Genomic DNA, 26,959 nt, shown 5'->3' on the forward strand with positions numbered 1-26,959 from the left:
CTGTTTTTGACTTGGGTGGCAGTTTTCTGTTTAAAAGCTTTGTGATTACATGTCACTGGGTTTTTATTCTTTCTGGCTTTTATTGACAAATAATTTTATGTTTCATTATAAAATCATATTGGATAAATTTATATGCTTTCCTTAAAAGTAACAGGTTCAGTTTACAGGTGCTACAATAATTCTCAAAGTTGCCTTGTGAGAAAGTGACCGTAACTCTGAGAGCTAAATAGTTTTATAAAGTTTAGGTCATTTACCTCAAGCTTGGAACAGGGAGGGATTGCAACCCTAACCTGACCTCCTCCTCAGGCTCCTTAGCTAAGCTCTTTGAAGTTATCCGAGTTATTTAGTACTACTTGTATAGATTACTAAATTGTGAGAGTTTCAATTTGCAGATTTTTACAGAAGTTCAAGTATTGGAAGATCATAACTTCTGAAGGGCAGAGTTTAAATCTGGTTTTAAAAAATCACAATTCCTTTATGGCATGGTGCCTTGCAGTGAAGTAAAGTACTCAAATTTAGGGGACAAACAGGTAAGGTAAATAACCACAGCGGGGAAGGTGTAAGAGGATGTAATTAGTGGGGTCTGTGGCACACTGGAGTGAAAATTATTTGTCAAGAGGGGCAACTACTACAGCTGACTGTTGCATGCTGGTATCCGTATTTTTCAAAATCAGCTGGAAATCTGGACTTTTGTATGAAATAATGGCTTTTAAATGTTGGTAGAATTTTATCTTTAACATTATGGGGGCCAAACCAGACAGCTGCTGACTAAATTAGGAAGGCCACCAATTTGAAGAGCGCATGCAAAAAAAGTTGTATTTTAAATATGCACAGTACACATTAAGAGTAGTAACACTTTCCAGGTTTGTTTTGACTGGGGCCGAGAGTGGACCTGTATCACGAGGGGGAGATTGTGCCTTTTGTATGCTTGTTCTAACGTGTTACTCTTTGTGGAAGACGGCTTTTTACTTGCTTCCATTAGATAGGCTGGATCAGGTCTTTTATACGATGCCCAGTATTTTTAGACAAACCCAAACCCGGAGTTCCTCCTTCAGGCCAAACTGACACAGAACTGATTAAATATTTGAGACAAGGAGCCAAGTAAGAGAAAGGCGAGACCCAAACTTCCCTTTGCGCTTATTGCTGGCGAGGCGCTCGCTCTAAATACGAGAGCTATTTTTCCAGGAAGGAACCCACAAGAAAACTCGCATATTTCTTCTGGGGGAAAATGCCCCTGCTGGTAGCCACTGAGTTTCTCCGGTGGCCGAGAATTCCCGCACTCCGCCTGGAATCGGTATCAACAGGCAGCGTTCCGCGTTCCTCGGTAACTAGTGGCGCGCCCAGAGCCCCGGATGTGACGTCAACGTTCCTCGCGTTCTTCCGTCTGTCGGCGGAACTCCGGGCTCCCGGACTTGCGGGTTGTGTACGTGGAAGCAGCCAGCGCCTGCGCAGTCGGAACCTTTCGTCTCAGCTGTGAGGGAAGCGCTGAGGGGCAGAGCCCCGGCTCTCGGGAGACCGTCGGGGTGCAGGGCATGGGCCCCCGCTGACAGAGCCCGCCGCGTGGAGAAGGGGCGAGGCTTTCCACGCACCCTTCCCCGGGCCTGCGACCGTCGGCCTGGACCTCAGCCTTCCCGCTCGGTGACGCCGCCGCCGCCGCCACCGGCGGCTGAGGAGGGGCGATGAGCTGGTTCAACGCCTCCCAGCTCTCCAGCTTCGCCAAGCAGGCCCTGTCGCAGGCCCAGAAGTCTATCGACAGGGTCCTGGACATCCAGGAAGAGGAGCCGAGCGCCTGGGCCGAGACCATTCCGTACGGACAGCCGGGTAAGGGCGCGAGCGGCGGCGGCCCCGCGCTACCGCGGGCATAGCTCCTGAGGCCGCCAACAGGTGACGGGGGGGACCGGGCCCCTTCCTCGCTGAGCAGCTGACTGCCGAACAAGTCATTGCCCCCGGCCCGTCCCCAAACGCTGCTGTTGTTGTCTCTCAGTTGATCTTTGCCGCTTTCCTGCGGGAACACTCGTCTCCGGGTCCCTCGTTACCTGTGCGCCGGCTTCGAGGATCACAGGGACCTGGTTCGGTGGTCGTAAGTCATAGCCCCACGCCCCTTCCCCTCTCCCCCCCCCCCCCCTTAGCCCTGATAACGGCCTCCCCGAACCTGGACCGGCTGCGTGGCTCTGGACGCTGTTTGCAGCCCACATCCGAATCAGTCGACAGAGACAGGGAGAACACTTTGGGAGCATTTGGTGTTTGAAAGTGCCCACTGTGCTCTTCTGTGGTTTTCTGTCCTGACAGCAGCTGCTCGAGTTAGGGTGATCCCTGCTGTGTTGCACAGCAGAGGACCACAGGCTGAGACAGCTCAGTCGCTTCCTCTAGGCCACTCCACGGGCCGGGGCCGGCCTCCGCAGGGAAAGCATCCGTGGAGACCCGGCCCGCGATTTCGGGTTGCATCGCTTTCTGGTTCTTACAGCTCTGTCCTTGTCAGAGCCCTTGGGCTTCATCTTTCAGGGATCTTTAGTTGCTTTTGGCTCTAAACCAAAGGAACAATTTAGCATTTTGGTGTGTGGGGTTAAGATTGGCCGAGTTTGGGGGCATGGACCACTGGGAAAAAGAGTAAGTTATTCTTGACTACTCCTTCCTGATTTCTCTGTTTAATTTTACATTGTTGAAAAGTCAGGGCCTAAATTTGAGGCACCTCTTTAAGATATTTTGGCTCGTGTGTATGGCACAATCCTGTTACTTTCTCGAAATGTTATAGGACCTTGTTGGAGTAGCTCAACTTCCTTTTTTCAGGTTACCCCACATTTTGAATTACTAAACTTCAAAGAAGACAATATAAGTTGTAAATATAAGGATACTCCTTTTATGAAACCTGGGGCTTGAATGCTGCTCGATAAGTCGTCTTTTAAAAATAGGTTATTCAGAATAGACTCAGATTTTAGTCAAATGCTATAAATGTTTATTGATCACCTGCATTTTGTGTTGCCATCACTCAAAGTTGACAGTCTTCACAATGGAGTAATATAAGTGAGTATCACATAATCCTGCTATTTATATGAAACTTTGTCCAGGATTCAAATTTGACTTCTATCCTTCATTAAGATGACTTAATTAAACTAATCAGCAGACTTAAAAAGAAATGCTTTAAATATTTTAGCAAATACGCCATTTTTTGTTTATCATCAAGTTTTGTAGTAACATATATTTCTATGATATAATTACCTTTTTTGCCCAGAAGATAGTTATTTTCTCCTTAGTGTTTTCAAAAATACATAGTGTAAACTACCGTCTTTATCAAAAGGTGATAATTCTAAAAAAATGCACATTTCTAAAATTCATATGACCTTCTACTCATTGCTGACATAAATTGGAATTTTGCAAGAGAACAAAGCTTTCTCAAAGAGTGGGTTTGGAGAGTGGGACTTGGAGAATGAGCTTGCTTTAAGTAGATGAAAATGAATTTGTTCTTTAGAAGTTATTGTTCCCATAGGTTTACTTGGATCTTTGGAAAAGGACGTTTGTCACCAGTATTTTTGGTTCAGTTTTTGAGTGTTGCTGTCTGTCTAGCTCATAACTATGTTTTACCATTGCATTATAAGAATAAAATTAATAAAGAACTAACTGAATAGAAGGTAGATTCTATTTGCCATGACTACACATGACCTGTAAATGAAGATACTGCCTATCACTGTGAGATGCAGCATATGTACCTTGGATTTAGCATGGATTATTAATATACACCATTACTTTATTACTTTGTTGTAGGAAGGAGTAACATAGTCGCTTCTGGTAGGCCAGGCCCAGTCCAGTCTTTCATCTTTGTTCCTAGTTACTCTTGGCAGATCCACACAAGTTTTCTCTATAAGGCCCAAAGTTAACCCATGAACTAATTAATTATGTAGTAAGCAAGGAGTTTAACAGGTACAAATTACAGTTTGTATTCTATAGATTTAAAAAAACATTTCTATTGATTTATAATAATTGTAATATAAATGCAATATTTATATATATATAATTTTTCTTTTTATGTGTGTGTGTATAAATATATATATATATATATATATATGGGTTTTTTTTTGTTTGTTTGTTTGTTTTTTTTTTGGTCAAAGGAATAAGTCCCCCTGTCAGTGGAGGATGGGATTCTTCTACCTGGGGATTAAAATCAAATACTGAACCTCAAAGTCAGCCGGTAACCTCTCCTAAAGCAATTACAAAACCAGTTCGGAGAACCGTGGTAGATGAATCTGAAAATTTCTTCAGTGCCTTTCTCTCTTCACCGGATGTCCAGACCATTCAGAAGAGTCCAGTGGTATCAAAACCACCAGCTAAATCACAGCGACCAGAAGAAGAAGTGAAAAGCGCCTTACAGGAGTCCTTGCACACTGGACAGTCGAGAACAGCTGAAACAACTGAGTCAAAAGTAAAAGACTCTCCTCTGCCTGTGTCGGGGGAGACTCTGGCTGCAGATGCTCTGCCACCTGAAACTGAAGGCAAGCATGAAGAAACTGTTAATAAAGAACTTGATCCAAAGGTGTCAACTGTATGTTTGAAAGTATCTGAAAGTGTAATTAATGTGAAAACAACCAGGGAAAATGTATCTAACATGTCTACTCAGCCTCTCACAGCTGAAACAAAGGACATGGCTTTGGAACCTAAGGAACAAAAACATGAAGACAGGCAGAGCAATACACCTTCTCCTCCTGTTAGTACCTTCTCATCAGGTACTTCTACCACCAGTGATATTGAAGTTTTAGATCATGAAAGTGTAATCAGTGAGAGCTCGGCAAGTTCAAGACAAGAGACTGCAGATTCAAAATCAAGTCTGCACTTGATGCAGACATCTTTTCAGCTTCTCTCAGCATCTGCATGTCCTGAGTATAATCGTCTAGATGATTTCCCAAAACTTACTGAGAGTTGCTGCTCATCTGATGCTTTTGAAAGGATAGACTCGTTTAGTGTACAGTCATTAGACAGCCGTAGTGTAAGCGAAATCAATTCAGATGATGAATTGTCAGGCAAGGGATATGCTTTAGTACCGATTATAGTTAATCCTTTAACTCCGAAGACTAAAACAGTCGAATCTGTTGAAGGAAAGCCTGAAGAAGAAGTAAATGGAACATTAATTATGCCCACTGAGGAAACAGAATTGGAAGAAAGTGGACGGAGTGCAACTCCCGTTAACTGTGAACAGCCTGATATCTTGGTTTCTTCTACACCAGTAAATGAAGGACATGCTGTCTTAGATGCGGTTGGTGAGCAGGGTGAAGCTGCTGACAGTCATCCAGAAGCACTTTCTGAGAAGGAAGATATGTGCAAGGTAACTCTAGGAAGTGGAAGGGGATTTTTTGATATGCTTCTCTGAGATTAAATCATTGGTTTTTAATATTCAGTGATTATTAGTGACCTGTTGATTTGTCCTGATTAAAAAAGACACATTTAGTGTGGTATTGAGGACCTTAAAACTAAAGAATGATTGGTATTCTGAAATATTTGAAATTTCTCCAAGGCATCTATGGTATCATAAGTTGATATTTCAATGTAACTAAGCATAAAAAAGTTTCCATCTTAGGCCTTTACTGTTGAGTCCTTATCACCTTAAAATTCCCTTTTCCTGTGCTCATTAATTTGTTAGTTTGTAAAGGGACTTTCTTATGTTAACAGATATCTTCAACTCCTTTGCAGATAGAAATGCTTAAACAAATCTAAATATATGGTTTTTCTTATGTCAAAAAATTTTTGCATATTCACATTATCTGTAGTAAATCTTACATGAAAAATTGGGTCTCAGATTATTGATGCTTTTCTTTTGTTATTAATTACTTCAGTTTGTTTTCCCTTTTATGTTGGTTTTGATATTTCCTATTGATAACTATCTTAAATGAACAAGAGAGGGAAATGTCCGAGGAATGACAGATTGCTTCTACATAATACATATAAAGGGGAAGTGGTATAACATCTTAGCATTAAGTCACATTTTTGGTTTTTCCTATAATTTTTAGATATAGAAATAGAGTTGGATCTGGCATCTTTAGTAGACTCCTCTGAGATACAGGATATCTTGAAGAAATGTCCTGTAAGTGCCATGCATTGAATTATTCAATGTAAAAAAAAAAAAGCCAGATTCTGTTACCTAGGTTTAATACTATTCACAAACAGAATGCCATGCTCTAGCTATAATAGCAATTTGAATTCCTAGAAACCAACACCATTTATTATTAATATTTTGGAACCATTTTTAGAAGGTAAGTGATTTCTAAACTAATCTAGACATACATCAGGTTAAGACATTTTATTTTTTGCTGTGAAAGGCACCATTCCTCCCCTTATACACAGGTGTATTGCTGCCTCAGTGGAACCTAAGGAATAAGATACTCTAACCTTTCCTTTTTGTTTAGCTTTATACTGACATATTCCGGGGATTTTAAAATTAAATGCCAATAGATTTTCTAAAATTACTTTTATTTTTTTAAAGCATCATGTCATGCTAAAAAAAGTTACATGTTTGGGTTGAAGAATACTTTGGAGAAACAAACACTTACATGCACACTGGCCGGCTAAGATATAGAACATTACTAGACGCTTTGAAGCTCCTTCTTTGACCTTTTTGGATTGCATCTAATCTCCCTCTTTTGGGGGACATGTCCTCTTTTCCCACATTTTGCTGTTACAAACTGCTGGAAATGTTCTTGTACACTCATGCAGGAGTTTTCACTTGTGAGGTGTGCCTAAAAATGGAGATCTATACACAAACGGGTAGGAAAGGATATGTAGATCTCCAGCTAGATACTCCTTAATTGTTTTCCCAAGCGTTATACTAAGCTACCAGCTGTGTGGCTGTACTAATTTATATTTTCCTACCCACCGTGTATGAGTTCTTGTTGGTCTGTGTCCACTGTGTTCCTCTTTTTATGAGATAATGCTGCTTTATATATTATAATAATTAGGGTATCTTTCCAACTTATAACCTGCATGTAAAAATGGTCTTTTAAAGTTAAGTGTTGGACTTTTCTCCTCATCCAGACAGTTGAATTTCTGAATGAGAAATTGGATAAAAGGGAAGCTCAGTTATTATCACTAAGTAAGGAAAAAGCACTTCTTGAAGAAGCTTATGATAATCTGAAAGAGTAAGTATTTTCCAGTTGTGAATAATTTTACATGTTTTGTAGTGACCATACACTTGGTTATTATTTAGGAAAGTTTTAAAAATTAAAATGTTTTATAATTTAACTTGTTTATAGTGATTGAAAATTGAATAGCATTTTAGTTCTACCCTTAGAGGTTACTTTTCTCTTCAAATTATCTTACTCTGTTACCTTTGGCATATACCTTTGCAAAACAAAACAAAAACAAAAAAAACCTCTTTCTCTTTATTATTAGTAATCTTTTAGTATTAGAGATTTAAAATATATATTTAAAGAAACCTGTGAGATTATAGTTTAAAAAATACTGAGTATTGGTTTAAGGAATTGATTAGTAAAATGTGGCAATAGGATTCAAACATGAAAATTTTTCTTTACCTTTTTCTAATTTTTACACATCAAATATTGGTGACATTTTCAACTTCTAGTGGCTTTTCTTTGAGCTGTAGAAAAATAAATTAAGCAGGTAATTTTTCTCTTAAAAGTTAACAGGCCTGAAATTAATCTATTTTAGTCAGATATATGTTACAGACAATGTTATTTTACATTCCAAACTGAACTCATCTTGTTTACTTTGGGATATATAAACAAGAATTTTCAGTGTCAGTATTATTTTAAATTTAGTGAAATGTTCAGAGTGAAAGAAGAAAGCAGCAGCATTTCTTCCTTGAAAGATGAGTTTACTCAAAGAATTGCAGAAGCAGAAAAGAAAGCTCAGCTAGCCTGCAAAGAGAGAGATGCCACTAAAAAGGTAATGGAAATTTAAAATAATATTAATTAAACTCTGTACATACATAGGTTTTTGAGGAATGCATTACTATTTTGGTATTGGAAAAAAGTAAGATTAAAAGGATACCATACATAATATATTAACACTTAAATTTTAGATTTTTTTTTAGTACCTTTAGAATTACAGATTTTTGATACTAAAAAAAATAAGCAAATATTTGTATAATTTATGTGATAAGTCCTTGCTAAATATATAGCAGCGATCTTTAGAATAATTTTTGTAAATGATAATTACATCAAAATAAATAACACTTAAATCTAGATGACACTAAATAAATTTTAAGAATTATCATTACTCTCATTTGTTACTTTCCCTTCCGCTTCAAACATACTCTTTCAAGTCAAAGTAATTTTCAAATAATACTTTCTAGCAATTAGTGATGTATATTAGAATAAAATGTTGATTTATTCTAATGTAAGATTTCTCAACCTCAGCACTGTTGACATTTTGGGATGGGTAATTTTATGTTGTATGGGACTGTCCCGTGCATTGTAGGGTATTTATCAGCATCCCAGGCCGCTACCTACGAGATGCCAGTATCACCCTGTCCTGTCCAATCCCCATCCCAATCCCTCCTCAGTTGTGATCATTGAAAATCTGCAAGACATCGCTAACTATCTCCTTGGGAGCCAAACTGCTTCTGATTGGAAACCATTGTTCCAATTCTTATCATTTGGAACAGTTGGCTATTTCAGAAATTAGAGACCAAATAAGATTAGTTATTATTGCTTGTATCCCAGCTATTAGTAAAAAACATTTCTCAGTATTTGCCCTTGGGAGGTTGTTTCCCTTCTTCTTGACCAATGTCAGTTTTACTATTTACAATTTTTCTGTGTATGCTCTTACAGAAAAGAAAGAAATGATGTACTTCTAGCTGCTTGATTGCTTTAATTAGCAACTTTACTTAGTATCATATTAGACACTAACAGTAACCTGAGACTATCTAACCAGCTTACCTCTTCTTGTTCCCACTGTGTTCCATCTGAATACAGCTCAGAAAGTAGATTTTAAGTAATGTTTGTTTTCTGTAGTGCACTTTAAATTATAGATCTGAAACAGATCCAAACCACTAACTATAGATGGAAAAAACTTGGGTCCTAAGGTTTAACACATTTTATGTGTTCTGCCATGTATGAACCCACAGCTTAGGAGCCATAGGCAATTCAAAGGTGAATTTAATTACCTTAAGTGAAGAGTTTGCTTTTCTACTGTTGGAAGACAGATAATATCAATAAATTAATAGTACTGGGCAGAAAGAAATAAATTACAAATAAAGATGAATAAGCAATTTGAAATGGTATCATAGAACGTGAATTCTGATCAGGGGAATTGAGGAAGGTTTCATGGAAAACATGACACTCTTATTGGACCTTGATGGATGGAATTTTGACAGCTGGAAATGGATAGCAATGTTATAGATGGTTCAGTGCGTGGACTTTAGGGATTCACAGGCCTGAGTTCAAGTTACAGCTCTACCACTTGATAGCTCTGTGACCTTCAGAGTTTACTCAGTCTTAATTTTCTTATTTGTGAAGTTGATTAATCAAGTTCTTCCCTCATAGGATTGTTATGAGGATTAAATAAGAATGGATACAAAGCATGCTTTAAATACCTAATAAATGTTAGTTGATTTTAGCTATTGTTTAGTTGCAGAGCATCATAAAACCGAAATTTTAAATCATAGAACACTTTTCATATCACCATATATATACTTCATTGTAATTTAAAACTAGAATATCTGAACATGTTTCTGATCAATCTCTGATTTATTAAAGTCAATTGAACCTTATAAAAATCACATTTTTCCTCTCATTTCATAACATAATAGTAAGTGCAGTGAGTTTCAGATGAAGAAAAGAAATACAGTGAAAAATGGAGACATGTACTGTTTGAATGTTGCAAAAAGAATGCTTAACCTGTAGAAAATGTACGTAGGGATACTCAAGAAGGGTTTGAAAGTTAACTTACTCTCTTTTACATTTCCATATTAAAACCTGTTTATATCTGGATTTAGGTTGTCTATGTGATTTTCAAAGCTGTTTACTTACTCTTAATTAACCAAGGTGATAAACTCAGGTTAACAGAACAAAACTTAAGAGTTTTTATCAAGAATGTGATTAGTTGGATATGGAAAAAAAATTAAAAATATGCCCAGAATGAAAATAATTCTTTATGATATTCACATTCTTTCTTTTTTAATTAGGAAATCAAAAGTATAAAAGAAGAACTTGCTACTAGATTAAATAGTAGTGAAACTGCAGACCTTTTGAAAGAGAAAGATGAGCAGATCCAAGGGTTAATGGAAGAAGGTGCGTATTTAGCTGGTTATGAAAGATACTGTGAGAACGAGAAAGGTACTTGCCACATAACTAGCTGCTGCTTCCTAATAAAAGAATATTGGAAGCAAGAGAGATTTGGACTTAAACCTCAGAAATGATAGGCAATTTATGGAAGAATGAGGAGCAAGATGTAGAGAGATAGAGATTTATGTCTGTAGCTTTTTGTTTCTAGGAAGATAAAAAAAAAATAACTCCCTGAGAAATAGAATTTTGTGCTTCCCTAAGAAAGCTTGTAACAGGTTTTAGAGCTCTCATTTAAACCAGGATATTTGATGGTTATAATTCTGGAGTTTATATAGTATCTGAATCTCTAGCTTGGGTACTGAAGGTTTCATTGTATTGTTCTGGCATTTGATAGTGAATTTTTTTCTTATATTCGTGTTGTAATTCTTCAGTTATTAAGCACTTTGTATGTGAAAAGGTTTATAATTAGCAGGATTATGGAAATTTAAGATTCTTCATGAGATAAAACATTGCCATTGGACACTGAATTAATTTTTCAATGTAATGTCATAGGAAAGAAGGTAGTTTGGGAAAAGATGATTATATGAATTTTTCTTTTTTCTTAATTAAAGTCATTTTACTTATAAGAATAGTGCTTGCTGCTTGTAGAAAATTTTTAAGTTATAGGAAGTATATGAAGCAAAAATAGATCATAATCCAGTTTTACAGGGAGCTGTTAATTTCTTACGGTCCCTTTTTAATGCATTTTTAAACATAATTAAGATCATATATCTGATTTTCAGTCTTCTTTGTTTTACATTTCCCTGTGCCATTAAATGCTTTGGTGCCATTATTACTGGTTGTAGTAAAGTCCATTATATGGATATACTATAACTTGTTTTCTCTTTTCCTAGTGTTAGACATTTATTTCTAAAATGTTAGTATTAAAAAAATTAAATGGTAATATTATAAATAGGATTGGGGTGAACATTTCTGTACTTAAATCACTACACATAAGTGAATTTCCAGAGTAAGTGTTTGAGAACAGTTGGAAACAATCACTTCATGTGAAAATGTTAATTTTACTCAGTTTTTCTGTTTTACTTATTCAGCTAATATTTAACAGTTAATATGTCAGATATTGTGTTTGATACAGTAATAAGTACAACATACTCCCTGTCCTTTAGGAACTTACAGTTTAACGAGAGGGAAATATAGATAGATAATTATGAAATACAGTCTAATGCTAAAATAAAAGAATGAAGGAAGAGTTGATAAAACACATAATTATATTTCAAGACCTCTTGGCAGTCAACACTTATCTTTTGTTACAACATTACAGACTGAGGGGAAATTTCATGGTTTCATAATTTTTAAAAATTATTAAAAATAGTAATATCAAATGTCACTATTTTGGAATTTAGTAATTTAGTCAGGGGGTGAGCTGATTTTTCTTCTGCTGACTGAACTTCCTTATAGAGAAAATAGAATAATTTCATATGAATGTATTCACATAGTGCTTCTGTGTCCCCCAGAAGTGTTTTTAAACTCAGGGCTGAAAAGCTGAAAGTCTCAAAGCTGAAAGCACACTACAATGAGTAACTGATTACTTCATCACCTACATTCATCAACTATTAACATCCAGCTACACCTCCTCCATATCTCTCTGTGTGGGCATATACTGCCCTTTTGCCAAACCATTTGAAAGTAGATGTGGGAGTGATTCTTCAAGACTGTAAATATCCTGTTTCCCACCATCCTTCTGCCTAGTAATTTTAGCATTCATTGATGATTCCTGTCCAATTCAGTTTAACATAGACTGTTAGAGCATTGTGATTTTAAAAATATTCTATCATTTTATGTCACTGATTAGGTAAAACATTCTATTCACATTCTTAAAGAATCATTATTATTTGAAATTATACTTTTTTGCCTTTGCCAGGAGAAAAACTTTCCAAACAGCAGCTGCACAATTCTAACATCATTAAGAAATTAAGAGCTAAAGACAAAGAAAATGAAAATATTATTGCAAAGCTAAACAAAAAAGTTAAAGAGCTAGAAGAAGAGTTACAACATTTAAAACAGGTGACTATTATCTCTTCTATACATATATATATTGTTATTACTTCCAATATGAATGGTTGGCCATGGTTTGTAAAACACTTGGAATGATTTATTGAGGTATATCACTTGGGAAGAATTTTTCAAGCAATTTAATAGTGAATGTTAAGACTTTCCTTTATAGTTACAACACTTGAGATTCCTGGAATACAGTTATTTACTGTGGTGTTTTTAAATTGAAAAATACCTTTGTCTGTTTTCAAAATATAGGTCCTTGATGGCAAAGAAGAGGTCGAGAAACAACACAGAGAAAATATTAAGAAACTAAATTCTGTGGTAGAACGCCAAGAGAAAGATCTTGGCCGACTTCAAGTAGACATGAATGAACTTGAAGAAAAGAACCGAAGTATTCAGGCTGCCCTTGATAGTGCATACAAGTAAGGAAATGAACAAATATGCAATTCATTTACAACCAATTATCAGAGCAGGGTGTTGAAGAAACCCTTTTTATATTATCTGACCACTAATAACATTTATAAACTCTGCTCTACATGAGCTTGTGACTGGTGAAAGCAGGTGCAGCAGAGGGTCCTCCCTGTAATCAGTATTCATTATGTGTTGCCTCTTCCTCGTTCTGTAGATTTCATGGAAATCTCCATGACAACTCTATTAATTTGGTCATGTAATTAACTATACATTATGTTAAATAAAAAATTATCTATTTAATATTTTTAAGAGAACTTACTGATCTCCACAAAGCCAACGCTGCAAAGGACAGTGAGGCCCAGGAAGCTGCTCTGAGTCGTGAAATGAGGGCTAAAGAGGAACTTTCTGCAGCCCTAGAGAAGGCCCAAGAAGACGCCCGTCAGCAGCAAGAAACATTAGCGATTCAGGCAAGCAGTGGGTGCTAAATTTGTCTTTACAGTCTTTGTGCTTCTGCAAAATAAAGTATCCATCAGTTAGTTTGAATAAAACCTTATGTAGTGGCACATGCGTTACATTTCCTTTATGGTGCTATTGGGCACTTTTCTAAGGGTACTGGATTTTGCCAAACTAATCAGTTGTGTGTGTTTTTAACTGTTGAAGGGCTGTTTACATTATACCAGTATTGCTTATTTTCTTGTGAATTTCAGGCTTATTTGAGAATATTATGAAAACTAAGGACCTTCTTACCATAGAAATGCACATATGCAGATAAATACTAAACACTGCATATAATTTCAGGAGAATCTGTGTAACTAACTCCTAAGCTCATTCATAACATCTGTGGGCGTCCATGGACCTCAAATGAAGGAGGAAAACCAAACCTCTACACATATTTACTTGTATCTCTCTCATCCTTCTTACATAAAATATAGTTTACTATTTATACTTACTTACTGCTTGCTTTATTTACTTAATAAAACATCCTGGTGATCGCTCCATGATAGAACATAGAGCTTTAAAAAATTCCGTTTTGTAGTTTTATAGTATTTCATTGTGTGATTATACCATTTATTAAGTTCTCATTGATGGATATTTGGGTTGTTTCCAGTACTTTGCTGTCATAAATCACACCATGGTCCACATACCCCTTGTGTTTCTGCCAGTGTCTCACTGGGATAGATACAATAGGGGGAAGGGGCGATAGAGGGTGTGTGGGGCTACATTCAAAATATCATCACCTTTTACAAGTACTGTCGGCTTTGTGTATGACCTTCTTGTCCTTATCTCCGTGTATGTTTTTAATAATTAATATCATATTTTATAGTTTTTTCATCTAAGGCTAAATTGTACATTTCTACATGTTTTTATGTTCATCATAATTTTTATTAGGTATATTCATGTTGTATCAACTTTGCAAAAGTAGACTACTGCTGATAGATAGTAGATACTGCTAATATTTCTGGTTTGGTTTGTTTTTGCTAGTCTAGTTAACAGTGTAGAGAAGATTACCGATCTGCTCCCATAGGGTAAATTCTCAGGACTAGGATGATCAGGTGAAAGACTATAAAAAGTTTGATGATTCTTTAAACGTGTTGCCATAGTGCTTTCCAGAAAGGCTATAGCAGTTTACAACGTGTGCAGCTGTGTATGAATATAGCAGCTAGTTTTTATAGCTCATACAGCTCCTACCACATTCTGTCTTACACTGCAAATGTTTATGAATGCGTTGACTCTCCTCCTATATTGTATGACAGTGGCTGGTCCTTGTACGTATTTATATATGTATATATATATATGTTTTTTTTCTTCCCAATAGTGCTTTCCTAAGTTCATATTGAACACATATGGTTTCGGAATTGCGTGAATGGAATGTGTGATAATCATACATAAAAGCTCATTGGATAATATAGATTATTACACATGAACAATAAGTCAACACAACACAAAATACATAGTTAGCAGGAAGTTATAGCAAATGTTTTGATGCTGTTTATGATAGTGTGTTGGTTCTCATACAGGTTGGGGACCTTAGGCTGGCACTGCAGCGTGCAGAACAAGCAGCTGCCAGAAAAGAGGATTATTTACGCCATGAGATCAGTGAACTCCAGCAGGTACTTGTCATGGTTTTCCTAAACACAAATCTGAGATGTGTTTTCCTAGAAATAAAAAGTGACTCAGTGGGGTAATGTTCATGGAATTGAGAAGATAACCACCATACATATTTGCTGTATTTTTGTGGCTTATATGAATAAAATCAAAGTAGGCACCTTAAAAATGTGTAAGAAAAGCCCTAACTTTGTTTTATAGAAAATAATTTTATCATAATAGATATATACTCAGTATTATATTTTCATGGCTGGTTTATTATTATCAGACTTTGATTACTGTGGGGCTGATAAGCAATGCCCAATTTTTATACCACCACCCCATTAATTTTCAGTCAGTGAACATGTATAGGAAAAGGGAGAGAAAATGCAACTTAGAGTGATCTTTCTGTTTTTATAAATAGTTAGAGATATTTGGATGAGGAGGCAACTACTGGGAGGTTTGGATGATACTCTGTTACCTGCAGGTAATCAAAAGCTGTCTTTATCTTAGAAATGCTCTATAAAGAAGGTCTTATTTACTCTGTTATGCAACTTAACTGTAACTGAAAGATTGAATAGTTAGAAAATAATTTAACAAAAAACAGTTCTTCCTTGGGGAAATAATTTTTTCCAGGAATCTCTCATAAAGTTGTTTGCTAGTGTTTTTAGTGTTTTTATTGCTGTCAATAGTAATGACTTAATGTCATGATTCAGAGACTCCAGGAAGCAGAGAATCGAAACCAAGAATTGAGTCAAAGTGTTTCTTCAACAACAAGACCATTGCTTCGACAGATAGAAAATTTGCAAGCAACTCTAGGGTCCCAGACGTCGTCGTGGGAGAAGTTAGAGAAGAATCTTTCTGATAGACTTGGTAACTGCTTTAGTTCTTAAGCTTAGTGCGGAAGCCCTTCCATCTTGTTTGTAGAATTAGAGTAATGGTATGAAATTGAAATTCACTTGATCTGATGGTTTACTATGTGTCTAACTTATAGATCTTTTACCTCTTCTCTTCTTTTACTTTTATTTTCTATTAATCGTCTCTTTCAAACTATTCCTTACACGATGCTTCAGGTACCATCTAAAATACTCTCATGTTATTCTTTCATTCATTTTTACAGACTGTTGTACTTAATTATTTTCTTGTCCATTGCTAAATCTGACCTCTTTCTAGCTTGTCCGCAGTAGTGTAGGAGGTAGAGACCAGATATGATTCTAGTCAGTGATAGAACTCCAAGAGCAGAGATAGATCTAAGGTGGCTCAAGATCAAATTCTAGTAGACAGATACTGTGGAGTCTTAAGATGCCATGTTCTGCTTCTAAAGAAAATTATTCTTCCAAGATATTTATTCAAGCACTGACAGGTTGTATGTATATATATTAGATAACCCAGAAAGTAGCAAATCATAAAAAATGCCTGTGTCCATTCTATATCTAAAATTAACTATAATTTGTGAGACATCATGGTGTAGTGATGAAAGCAGACCTGAAAGAGTGTCAGGAGATATGGACTCCGGATTTTTATGTTTTGTTTTGAATCATCCAGCCAAGCAGTCTGGAGCAAATTGCTTACTTTCTCTGGGCTACTCCCTGTAAATCATGCGGGGTGAACTAGGTTAGTGGCTTTCAGACAGTGTTCGGTGTCTCCCTTAGATATCTCAGTGCTGGCCGTCATGATGAGATGGAAGCTCGGTAGGTAAGGTGCTGGGCTCCCTCTAGGCTGCTTTAATGAAAGTGCCTCCTTTGTCTATCTTTTTTTTTTTTTTTTAAGTTCCATGTAAGCTTTTGTCTGGAAATAGATCCATTTGCTTAAAAAAAAAAACAAAACTGAACAGATGAACCTTCGTATTGTTTAATTTGTAGGTGTGAATTTTAGGTCTATCATTTATCTGGGACAACTTTTTGAGACCCATTTGTTATGAAATATGAGATATCCAAAAATGACACCTTCTGAAATGAATGTTTATTTAGCAGTAAATGAAAGCTAGAAGCCATTATTTTTGTGTTCTTTTAAGCTGGAGCCTACATACCCTCAGATATGTCATATTGTGCTGGAATGCACGCAAAGCCACAGGACAAACGTATAATGCTATAAATAAGAGCATAGGTACAGTATAGAACAATATAAAATATTAAATAGAGATATTATTAGTTCTACTTTGGTGGGGGGAAAATGTGAGAATTCTTGCCTTGGTTAAATCTCCGAATCTTATCCAGTAGTCTTTTTTTTTTAATTGAAATTTTCAATTAAGATAATTGTAAACTCATATACATTTATAATATATAATAAATAATACAGAATGGTCCCTTGCACGCTTTCACCAATATCCAAATATTAATATTTTGCAAAATTATAGTAGAATATGACAACTAAGTTATTGACTTTGAAACAAACAACTGATTTTATTCAGATTTCCCCAGTTTTACTGGTACTTCTGTGTGTGCATGCATCTGTGTGTGTCTGTATGTGTCTATGTGTGCATAAAGTTTTATACAGTTTTACCACGTGTGTATGTTAATGTATCCATCACTACAGTCAAGATACTGAATAGTTCCAACACCGCAAAGGTCCCTCATTTTGCTCTTTTATAACCACAGTTACCACCCTTACAGCCCTCCCTTCCTGTCCCACATCTCTGGCAGCCACTCATCTATCCTCCATTTCTAAAATTTTGGAACTTCAAAATGGTATATAAATAGAATTGTATAGTATAGGACGTTTGGGGGATTGGCTTTTTTTTTTTTTTTTTTTTTTGGCTCAGTGTAATTCCGTGGAGATTCATCCAAGTTCTTGTGTGTATCAAAGATTTAGTTCTTATCACTGAGTGTTTTTCCATGTATGTAACACATCTTGTTTACCTACCTGACAAAGGATGTCTGAGCTGGATCTAGATTTTGTCTGTACAGATGTGTGAACTTAAATTTTCATTTCTTGGGATAAATGCCCAGGTGTGCAGTTGCTGGGTTGTATGGATAGTTGTGTGTTGAGTTTTTTAAGAACATGCCGAACTGTTCTCCCAAGTGGTTGCATGTGTGAGACTAACCCATTTTCTCTATATTCTTGCCGGCATTTTCTTTTAGTATTGTCCCTGTTTTTTATTTTAGTCATTCAGACAGGTATGTAGTGATATCTCATTATGATTTTAATTCACATTTTCCTCATGAATGTTGGGGAACGTCATTCTTTGTGCTTTTTTTTTCATTGAACATCCTCTTTGGTGAAATGTCTATATTACGTCTTTTGCCTGTTTTCTAAGTCGATTGTTGGTATTTTCACTGTTGAGTTTTGAGATTCTTTATGTGTTCTAGGTGCTAGTTTTAGCTAATGTGATTTGCTTTTATTTCCGCCAAGTCTGTGGCTTGTCTTTTCATCTTTTTCACATAGAGCAAAAATTTTAAATTTTGAAGAAGTCCATTTGATCAGTTTTTCTTTTTATGGCTCAAACTTTCTGTGTCAAACCTAAGTATTCTTTGCCTATCCCTAGATCCTAAAGATTTCTTCTGTTTTTTTCCTAAAAGTTTTACAGTTTTTTAAAAAAATAATATATTAGTTTCAAGTGTACAACATGGAAATTTGATGTTTTGATAGATTATACTCCATATAAAGTTACGGTAAAGTACCGGCTATGTTCCCTGTGCTGTATGTTACATCCTTGTAACTTACCTATTTTGTACTTGATAGCTTTGTACCTCATAATCCTCTCACTAATTTTGCCCCTCCCCTCATTATATTTTGTTTTACACTTAAGTTTATGATCCATTTTGAGTTAATTTTCATATATGGTGTGAAAGTTAGTTTGAGGTTCATCTTTGTTTTCCTTTGAATATCCAGTTGATCCAGCACTGTCTGCTGATTGACTTCTCTTTTGATACATGACTCCACTTTCAAATTAACATATTTTGGTGAGAAAAATGAAAAAGCAGGCATAAATTAAGGTTTTTTTGTCTCTGTACAACAAGTAGTTACAAGTTTTTAAGTGTGGCTACTTGCATCATTAAAAGTTTGAAGTCAGTATCTACGTGGTATTTTGGCCTCTCAAATACATGTATGTGTAATTTTTTCTTCTGTATCCTACAACCAGGTGAATCCCAGGCTCTGTTAGCAGCAGCCGTTGAGAGAGAACGTGCAGCTACAGAAGAACTCCTTGCCAACAAAATTCAGGTGTCTTCCATGGAGTCACAGAATTCTCTCTTAAGACAGGAAAACAGTAGATTTCAGGCCCAGCTAGAATCAGAGAAAAGTAGGCTGAGAAGACTAGAGGATGAAAATAATAGGTGAGTACTCTTCTTGAGTATTATTGTTGGTAGTTTCATCACGTTTTTAAAGCACTTAAAAAATATGTTTTGGTTTTAGCTTCATAGTACTGAGATCTAAAAAATACGTACTTCTAGTGTTTATAAAGTCAGAGTCACTAATACTAGGATCTTACAGCAAGATAGGACTGGGATTCATTGAACCTTGCGTAGTAGGCTCTTGCAATTCTTTGGCATGTTCTGAATGTACTTGCGTTTTCAAGGGAAAGGCTTCATTGCTTTAATAAGATTTTTTTAAAGAGTCTGTGACCACAAACTAGTTTGAAGACCACTCACTGGAGTTACTTTTATATTACAAGGCTTGATGGGTTGTTCCCTTCTTTTTAAATAAATGTCTTGAGTTCTTCAGAAACCACAAGCTATAAAAGCCATCTATCTGAAGTTACATTAGGGCTATGATTAGTGTTTTTATCCTCTGAGTTTTTCTTTGGAAATTTTACTTTAAAAAAACAGTAGCGAGTAAAAATGATTTATGAAGTAAAATATATGAACTTTTGCTTTTTGCAGACATTTTCATAGAACTCCCTAATAAGCTTCTACAGAATCTGAATATATTATAGAATGGTGGTATTCAAAATTCTTTTTAGAAAGTCTCTTTTTAAGTGAAATCTTAACCCAGAGCTCCAATAAATAAAGTGCACGAGAGTAGTAGTTCATCTTCTGAATAAAACCCGTGTCATCTGGAAAATACAGTTGGAAAATCAAGCTGGTTGTAAAAATGACTACTAAATATATAAAAGTTACAAAAGTATATAAAAGTTAATAAAGTAGTTAATTTTTAATAGTCTGTGCTATCTTATTTTTTGTTTTGTTTAATTCCCTCTGGCTTGATAGGTACCAAGTAGAATTAGAAAACCTAAAAGATGAATATGTAAGAACACTTGAAGAGACAAGGAAAGAAAAGGTATTTCTATTTGTGTTTGCTCAACTCTTAGGGCTTCCATTAGAGAGTGGTTGGGGATGGTAGCAAACTAAGGAGATGACAAGATGAAATGGGTGATGTTTCTGCTTTTGGAACTTGGTCTTTAGCAGTAAAACAAATAGGAGTATATGCCTTATGTTCCTGCCTGACTTTGAACTGGGTTTTTTTCCCCACTTTCTTTTCTTTTGTTTGTTGTTCTTTTGGGGGGGTGCGGAGAAATAATTAGGTTTGTTTGTCTGTTTGTTTATTTTTACCAGAGCACTGAGGGTTGAACCCAGGACCTCGTGCATGTTAAGCACATGCTCTACCACTGAGCTGTACCCTCCCCCTTATGTTCCTGACTTTGAGATTGACTTATGATGATGACTTAGTATCATGGGAATTATCTAACTGTATCTGTCTCCATCAGATGCTGTTGAATAGTCAGTTAGAAATGGAGAAAATGAAAGTTGAACAAGAAAGGAAGAAAGCAATTTTCACTCAAGAAGCAATAAAAGAAAAGGTACTGAATTTTGATTTTCATCTTGTTTTCTTTTTGTTGTAACCAATTAGCAGCTGTTGTGATTAATGATCATTTTGTAATTTCAGCTGTTCTTTGTAAATACCATTTCTTATGTCTAAAATCAATAGAGTGATGGATTCTAGTAGCACAGTCAGTGTCCTGCTCAGAGTAGATCCAGAGTAATTTGAGTTTATCCAAAGAGATCTGTGATTTCTAGGATATGAATTACAGAACCTCTTGCCCCCTTTTAAGTTAATTTTGTGGACTCTCACTGACGCTAATGCACCTCATTTGGCCCATAGGGAGTGAAACTGGTTTGTTCACTTTCTTTCTGGTCAATGAAGATAATTTTTCTAAAGTGAGTCCAAAGGATTGGAGTATACTCAGTAGTTAGCATAATATAGTAAAACCACCTATATGTACATTGAAATTACCTTTTGAATTTAATTGTTTTAAAAAAACACAGTAAAAATAAAATAGATAAGCCAGAAGCTTTATGGTTTGCAAATCTCATTGGTAATCTTATTCTAAAGAAGTAGGTTTCATTGGTGGTATGTTATATAATATGAAGCAGTTCATACAATTGTTTCTACAAAAACTTTTTCATTCCATTAAAAATAAACCAAATTATGTTGTTGTATTACATAAATGGGTAATTATAAATAAATGATTTGACCAAGTTTATCTACTCTTTCAACTTACTAAATACTGTGCCTTTGCTACGACTTCAGAAATCGTATCTGTAACATTTTATGAGGCAATTAGAATGAATTTTTGTTGTCACTAATCCTAGAAAAGTGTCTTACTTGTAAATAAATTATCATTTTACTCTTCAATCTGAACTGAATTTTTTTTTTTCTTCCACTCCTTAAGGAACGGAAGCCATTTTCTGTTTCTAGCACTCCCACAATGTCAAGGTCAAGTTCAATAAGTGGAGTTGATATGGTAGGGCTACAGACGTCTTTTCTGTCTCAGGTGATGTTTTATTTCTCACACGCGTTTACTTCATACCCTGGACAATGGTAGAGGGAGCATGTGCATAGCAGTTGGGATGTCACCGTGACCTTGCCCTTCTGTAGGCTGTTCATCTGCACATTTGTAAGATCAGGCTACTGCACTGAGGAAATACAGACGATTTCTGCTTTTAAGAAAGTCATTTTAAAATAAGAGTTGACCAGACTGTTTTGTTTGACCCTTATAATGAAACGCAGTCTGTAGTAAGTGACTACTCCTGTATGTGCTTTCTTTAATTAACATAGGATGAGCCTCATGATCACTCATTTGGACCAATGTCTGTATCAGCAAATGGAAGCAATCTTTATGATGCTGTAAGGATGGGAGCGGGATCAAGCATTATTGAAAATCTACAGTCTCAGCTAAAGCTAAAGGAAGGAGAAATTACTCATTTACAGGTATTATAAAAGATAAATGGGGGGTGGTGGGTATAGTTCAGTGGTGGAGCACATGCTTCTTAGCATGTGTGAGGTCCTGGACTCAATCCTCAGTACCTCCATTAAAAAAAAAAAATTAAACATACTTTAAAAGTAAATGAAATTTTGAGGTCCAATAATTTGCACCTTTCATTTCCACCTGAATTCTGAGCAGATTGAGAAATAAAATGAAACAGTGGCATGTGAAGCCCCAAATAAATCACATACATTAATGGTAAAGGCTAGTTGGAGAACTTTGCCAATGGTGAAAGCCAAACGAGCCTGCTAACTGAGTGCCAGCATTAGGGAGACTGTTAGAGCAAACGCTGGGCTGGAGCAGGGCTCTCAAGGTGCTGTCACCTGCCTGGGTAAGACTCGTAGGCATCTAGGAGCGGAGAGCTCTTTGCAGGCAGCTTTTTCCAAACATGAAAAAAAAGAAGTTGGTGGGCTGAGCACACCCACTTTATTCTTCCCAGATTTACCACCTAGGTGAGTTGTTCCAGCTGCCACTATGAGGAAGGAGTAAAGGTGATGAGAGAGGTTAGAACTATAGCACCCTATACATGAAAGGAAACATCATGAGTGGGGAGGAGGGAGCATCTTCCTGTCTTATCTTGCTCTTTAAAAACTTAATGCATTGAAAAATGTTAAAATGTTTTACCTATTCTCATTGTTAAAGTTGATACACTCAAAAGTAGAACTTTTCTATTCTTATTAAATGATTTTAGTTAGTTGAAAATATTACTCTATTAAAGAAGATGTCCTTGAATTGGAAGAAAATGGATCAGAATGACCTTAATACCTAATACGTTTGTGTAGCCCAGTGCTGTGCACGAGAGCACACATGAGCTTCTTTGGTAGCTGATGATAGATTCTTCCAATGTGACCGACATAGTGGGTGCTACATTAAAGTTTGTTTGTATTTCTCTGGGTTTTTTGTAGTAATTTAGAATAACTGAAGTATACACTATTTCCTTAAATTAGAGAGGAAAAAAAGAGTTGCATGTTTCAAATAGATGATTAGATTTTCTTTTGTTCTCTCTCATAGAAAACCCTATAAATGGTGAACCTCTGGGGAAAGTGGAAACCCTTTTTTGGCCACTATTCCCTTTTACTTAAGAAAAAGCTAGCTTACTATTACATGGTGACATATCTATTTCTTAAAAAAATAGCACATTTAATATGTTTACATTAGTGGGATTATTAAACAAGATATATTTTGATTTAAATTACTTTATGGTCATGTTTCTCAGCTAGAAATTGGCAGTCTAGAAAAAACACGCTCGATAATGGCTGAAGAGCTAGTTAAACTAACAAATCAAAATGATGAACTTGAAGAGAAAGTGAAGGAGATACCCAAACTTCGAACTCAGCTAAGAGTAAGTGTTCTTCACTTAAGGATGAGTCTAAAATATTTCAGTCCAGTTACATTAAATCTCTTATTTTAGTTTACATAAAATGCATGTGTATGTGTTAGTGACTTCTTTGACAATTAAAGAGTATTAATATTTTAATAAAGAACTTTACAGATGAATCTTATCCTGTTTCTCACATCACACATTGGCAGTAATTTTCACAGTCATGGTTAGGCCCAGTATAGGAAAATAACTAGATTTCATTCAGCCAAGTCTCATTAATAATCTTGAACTTTTGCATGACCTTAGTAGTATTTTATTGATTGGTGTTATATGTATCATCCCAGTTAGCATATTTGGCATTTGGAATCACTGTTAAGCCACATATAAGGATATATTTTCCTTTGACTTTTCTTGTAGGGTAAATATGAGGTAATACTCAAACTACAGTGAATCAAAGAGATTGAAATTTCATCAAACTTGCTGAAATTAATGGGAGAAAAGACAGATTAAGCTATATGTAGGGGAAATTGTAGATTTAGTGAAGAGATATGTTAAGTTGATTGCCATCTGGCTTAGAGTGTTTTTTATCCTTTTACTCTTATTGCAACAGACTGAAGTATGAGTTTAACTTTTATGAGAGATGTCTACATACTTTTATTTAGATTGTTATGTTTCCTGGTGGCTCATTTATGATAATATAAATATAATATTAAAGATTTTCTTTACAATTATTTAAAAAATTGTAAACAAATATGTTTTATAGGATTTGGATCAAAGATACAACACTATTCTGCAGATGTATGGAGAGAAAGCAGAAGAGGCAGAAGAACTTCGATTAGATCTTGAAGATGTAAAAATTATGTATAAGACTCAAATAGATGAGCTTTTAAGACAAAGGCTCAGTTAACTTCTGAAAATTACATTCCCATCAAAGTGAATGTAAACATTTAACAGCTAAATGGAAACTTCCAATAAATTCTTTTATAGAATTAGAAAGTGGAATTTAATATAGAGTTCAACAAATGAAAAAAAATTGTTTTATAGTACATAGTAATTTTTGCAGTTAAATTATTTTGTGCAATATTTGAACTTTATTTTTGAAACTATTCTTTAAAGGTTTATTTTTTAAAATGCCTTTTTTTTTTTTTTTTTTGCCTAAAATAGCACAGAGATTTATTACTTTTCCCTCATATCCATATGTCAGGAAAGGAGAATGGTGTTCAGATATTGTAATGTAGATATATAACTGCTTGTATCTATAATTTATATGTGTTTGTATATATTGAGAACATTTAGAGTGAGATTAACATACTGACACTTTGAAGTCTTTCACACTTAGATCTTCAGTATACCTACTTAATATTCATGAAAATGGACATTACGTGTTCAAGTAAAAAAATGATTAAACATGCGGTTATTAAACTTTGAACTATTTTTTTTCCTTTTAAAGTAGAAATCACATTGACACTCTCTGAAGTTTGAAGAGTAAATTATTTAAACTTTAGAATTTTTGTGGTCTCAAAATTTATTTCACCCAGATTTCACAATTAAGTCTGTAAACATTTTGGTAACTATTTGGAGAAAGCTGTAGCTATTCAGTTATCTAGGCATGATTGGATAGTGGAAACATTTACTTACGGTGATTTTGTGATGATACCATTACCATTTAAGTGGTTTTGAAGAGGTATTGTTTTACTACTATGTAAAATGAGTCAAGAGTAATAAAATTACTAAAAATTTTCTTTAAAAAAATTGTTCATATTTTGTAAAGCCTTATTTTTGGCACATTAAAAAGTTTGATATTATAGAATATTCATAACAAAGTAGAGAAATTATAGAAATTTGGCATTTTGCACTTCTCTATAATTTATCATTTAATTTTTTTTCTTGAACATTTAAATTCAAAAATAGTATGGAATAGCTGTTAAAAAAACAACTCTGCCTTCTTCAAAATGTTATTTTGTTCAGGATCAACCAGGCTGTGTTTTAGACTTGTGAAATATTTTGATACATTTTATTACTGAAAGTCATTTAGTTGCCTTTACTTGCAAATAAAAACTCTCACTTAACTTTTACTCAAATTTTAAACACTAGAACTTTAGAGTATAGCTATAAGTAAGCCATGTTGAAGATTTTGGGATGCTTTTCAGGGCAATTCAAGTGACCTCCTTTTTTTTCTTTTTGTATTCAAGACAGCATTTCTGTCATTGGATCTCTGATTTGTAGCAGTAATAAATATTCTTTCAGTGTGAGCCAAATTCATAAAATTAATTTTCTGTATTTTAGTGGAAAAAAGCAATATAATATCTTTTTGTCAGCTTGATTTTTTTTTTTTTTAATATTCCAGGGCTGACAGAAAATGACAAGAATGGTAGCAATAAGAAATGTACAGAATTAGGGAACATAGGAAACTTAAGTTGCAAATTCTGTCAAGCATTTGAAATTAGAAAGTTAGGAATTAATGAAATTGTTCTTGGAATAGATCCATTAGTGAGAAGAAAAACCCATTGTATAGAAAAGATTGAAATAAAACTCCTTTACCTTTCAATTTTATATTATCAAACATTCTCTTTTCTTAATCTTTATTAACAATGAAATCAACTCAGTTTAAAATGTTAAAGTGTTTTCAGTTTATTTAATTTAAAAATGACAAGCAGCTATATAAATCTCTGACTGTATATTACCATGTTATTCTTTACCCACAAATTAATACCTGATATTCATACTGATCTTACTATACACTTAGATTACTCAATATATTTTGTAAGTTGAGAAGGTGTCCTGAATTTAGTTTCTTGAAAAACTCCACTAAGTAGCAGAATACCTGTTGAATATCGGTTGCTGTATTATGCTGCTTGTCATTAAAACTTACTTATCTACATTGTAGTAAAATAATATTTATGTTTTAATGAATAAGAATATAGTTTGCAGCCAGATGTCTCCATTCTTGAAAGAAAATAGAAATATAATACAAATCATAACAATGTCAAAAATATAAAAAAAGGGTAAAAGAGGTGTAAACATTGTTGACTTTTATATAGACAACTAAGCACAGGCTATGGGCATCCTTCCAACTCTTGGGAAGCTAAATAGAGACTACCATTTCTTTCTTTTTCTTTACCTCTTTTTTTGGGACAGCTTCCAGGTGTACTGTATTTGGCATATGGGGATGTATCAAATATATCTGTTGTGATTTAAGATATTCTAAATACGGATAATTTCTGACCTAGGAAAACATGTAGTTAAGTAAATGAGAAGACAAGTTCAGGAAATTTTTTTTCTGTGATCCTTCAATTGGCATTTATTAATTGAAAATTTTATTTAAATGCTTATTAAAAGTATGTGATTTGTAATATTTAGAAAATAGCCACAAGAAAAAATAGAAAATGACTGTAGGTATTATATCTTGTTCATTTGCCTAGTATATATATATATATACATGTATGTATTAATGTATCATAATTTTTCATTTTCACTTAGTCTAATTTCCCCAGTTCTATTCAGCTTTAAACTATAACAACTTTAATTTCATATTTTGTAAAGGGCTAAAAGTATGATTTAAACTACAGATTGATACTATATTTTAATTCTAAATGAAAGCTAATGTAAATAATAAGCATGGATCTGATTTGAATAAAGATTTTGAAATAGTAATAA

At 34.9% G+C, this 26,959-nt stretch overlaps 1 protein-coding gene across 1 annotated transcript; it reads left to right on the top strand.

Annotated features, from left to right (window-relative positions):
* Positions 1-1,443: 1,443 nt before the first annotated feature.
* Positions 1,444-26,959, top strand: TMF1 (TATA element modulatory factor 1). Its single transcript, XM_010987386.3, has 17 exons — positions 1,444-1,821; positions 4,104-5,311; positions 7,015-7,118; positions 7,758-7,884; positions 10,127-10,232; positions 12,148-12,290; positions 12,537-12,703; positions 13,003-13,159; positions 14,711-14,803; positions 15,494-15,650; positions 18,859-19,051; positions 19,925-19,994; positions 20,422-20,514; positions 21,388-21,489; positions 21,774-21,926; positions 23,198-23,323; positions 24,066-26,959. Exons 1-17 carry the CDS (start codon positions 1,680-1,682, stop codon positions 24,207-24,209), a joined length of 3,285 nt encoding a protein of 1,094 aa, XP_010985688.2. The 5' UTR covers positions 1,444-1,679; the 3' UTR covers positions 24,210-26,959.

This window comes from Camelus dromedarius, chromosome 17 (assembly GCF_036321535.1).
Source record: "Camelus dromedarius isolate mCamDro1 chromosome 17, mCamDro1.pat, whole genome shotgun sequence".
Classification (NCBI taxonomy): domain Eukaryota; kingdom Metazoa; phylum Chordata; class Mammalia; order Artiodactyla; family Camelidae; genus Camelus; species Camelus dromedarius.

Excerpts from the sequence above, each read along its gene's own strand:
- TMF1 (XM_010987386.3), top strand. The coding sequence starts at position 1,680 with ATGAGCTGGTTCAACGCCTCCCAGCTCTCCAGCTTCGCCAAGCAGGCC. Across the intron at positions 7,119-7,757 it reads GCTTATGATAATCTGAAAGA|TGAAATGTTCAGAGTGAAAG; the intron begins GTAAGTATTTTC and ends TTTTAAATTTAG. Across the intron at positions 12,291-12,536 it reads AGTTACAACATTTAAAACAG|GTCCTTGATGGCAAAGAAGA; the intron begins GTGACTATTATC and ends TTCAAAATATAG.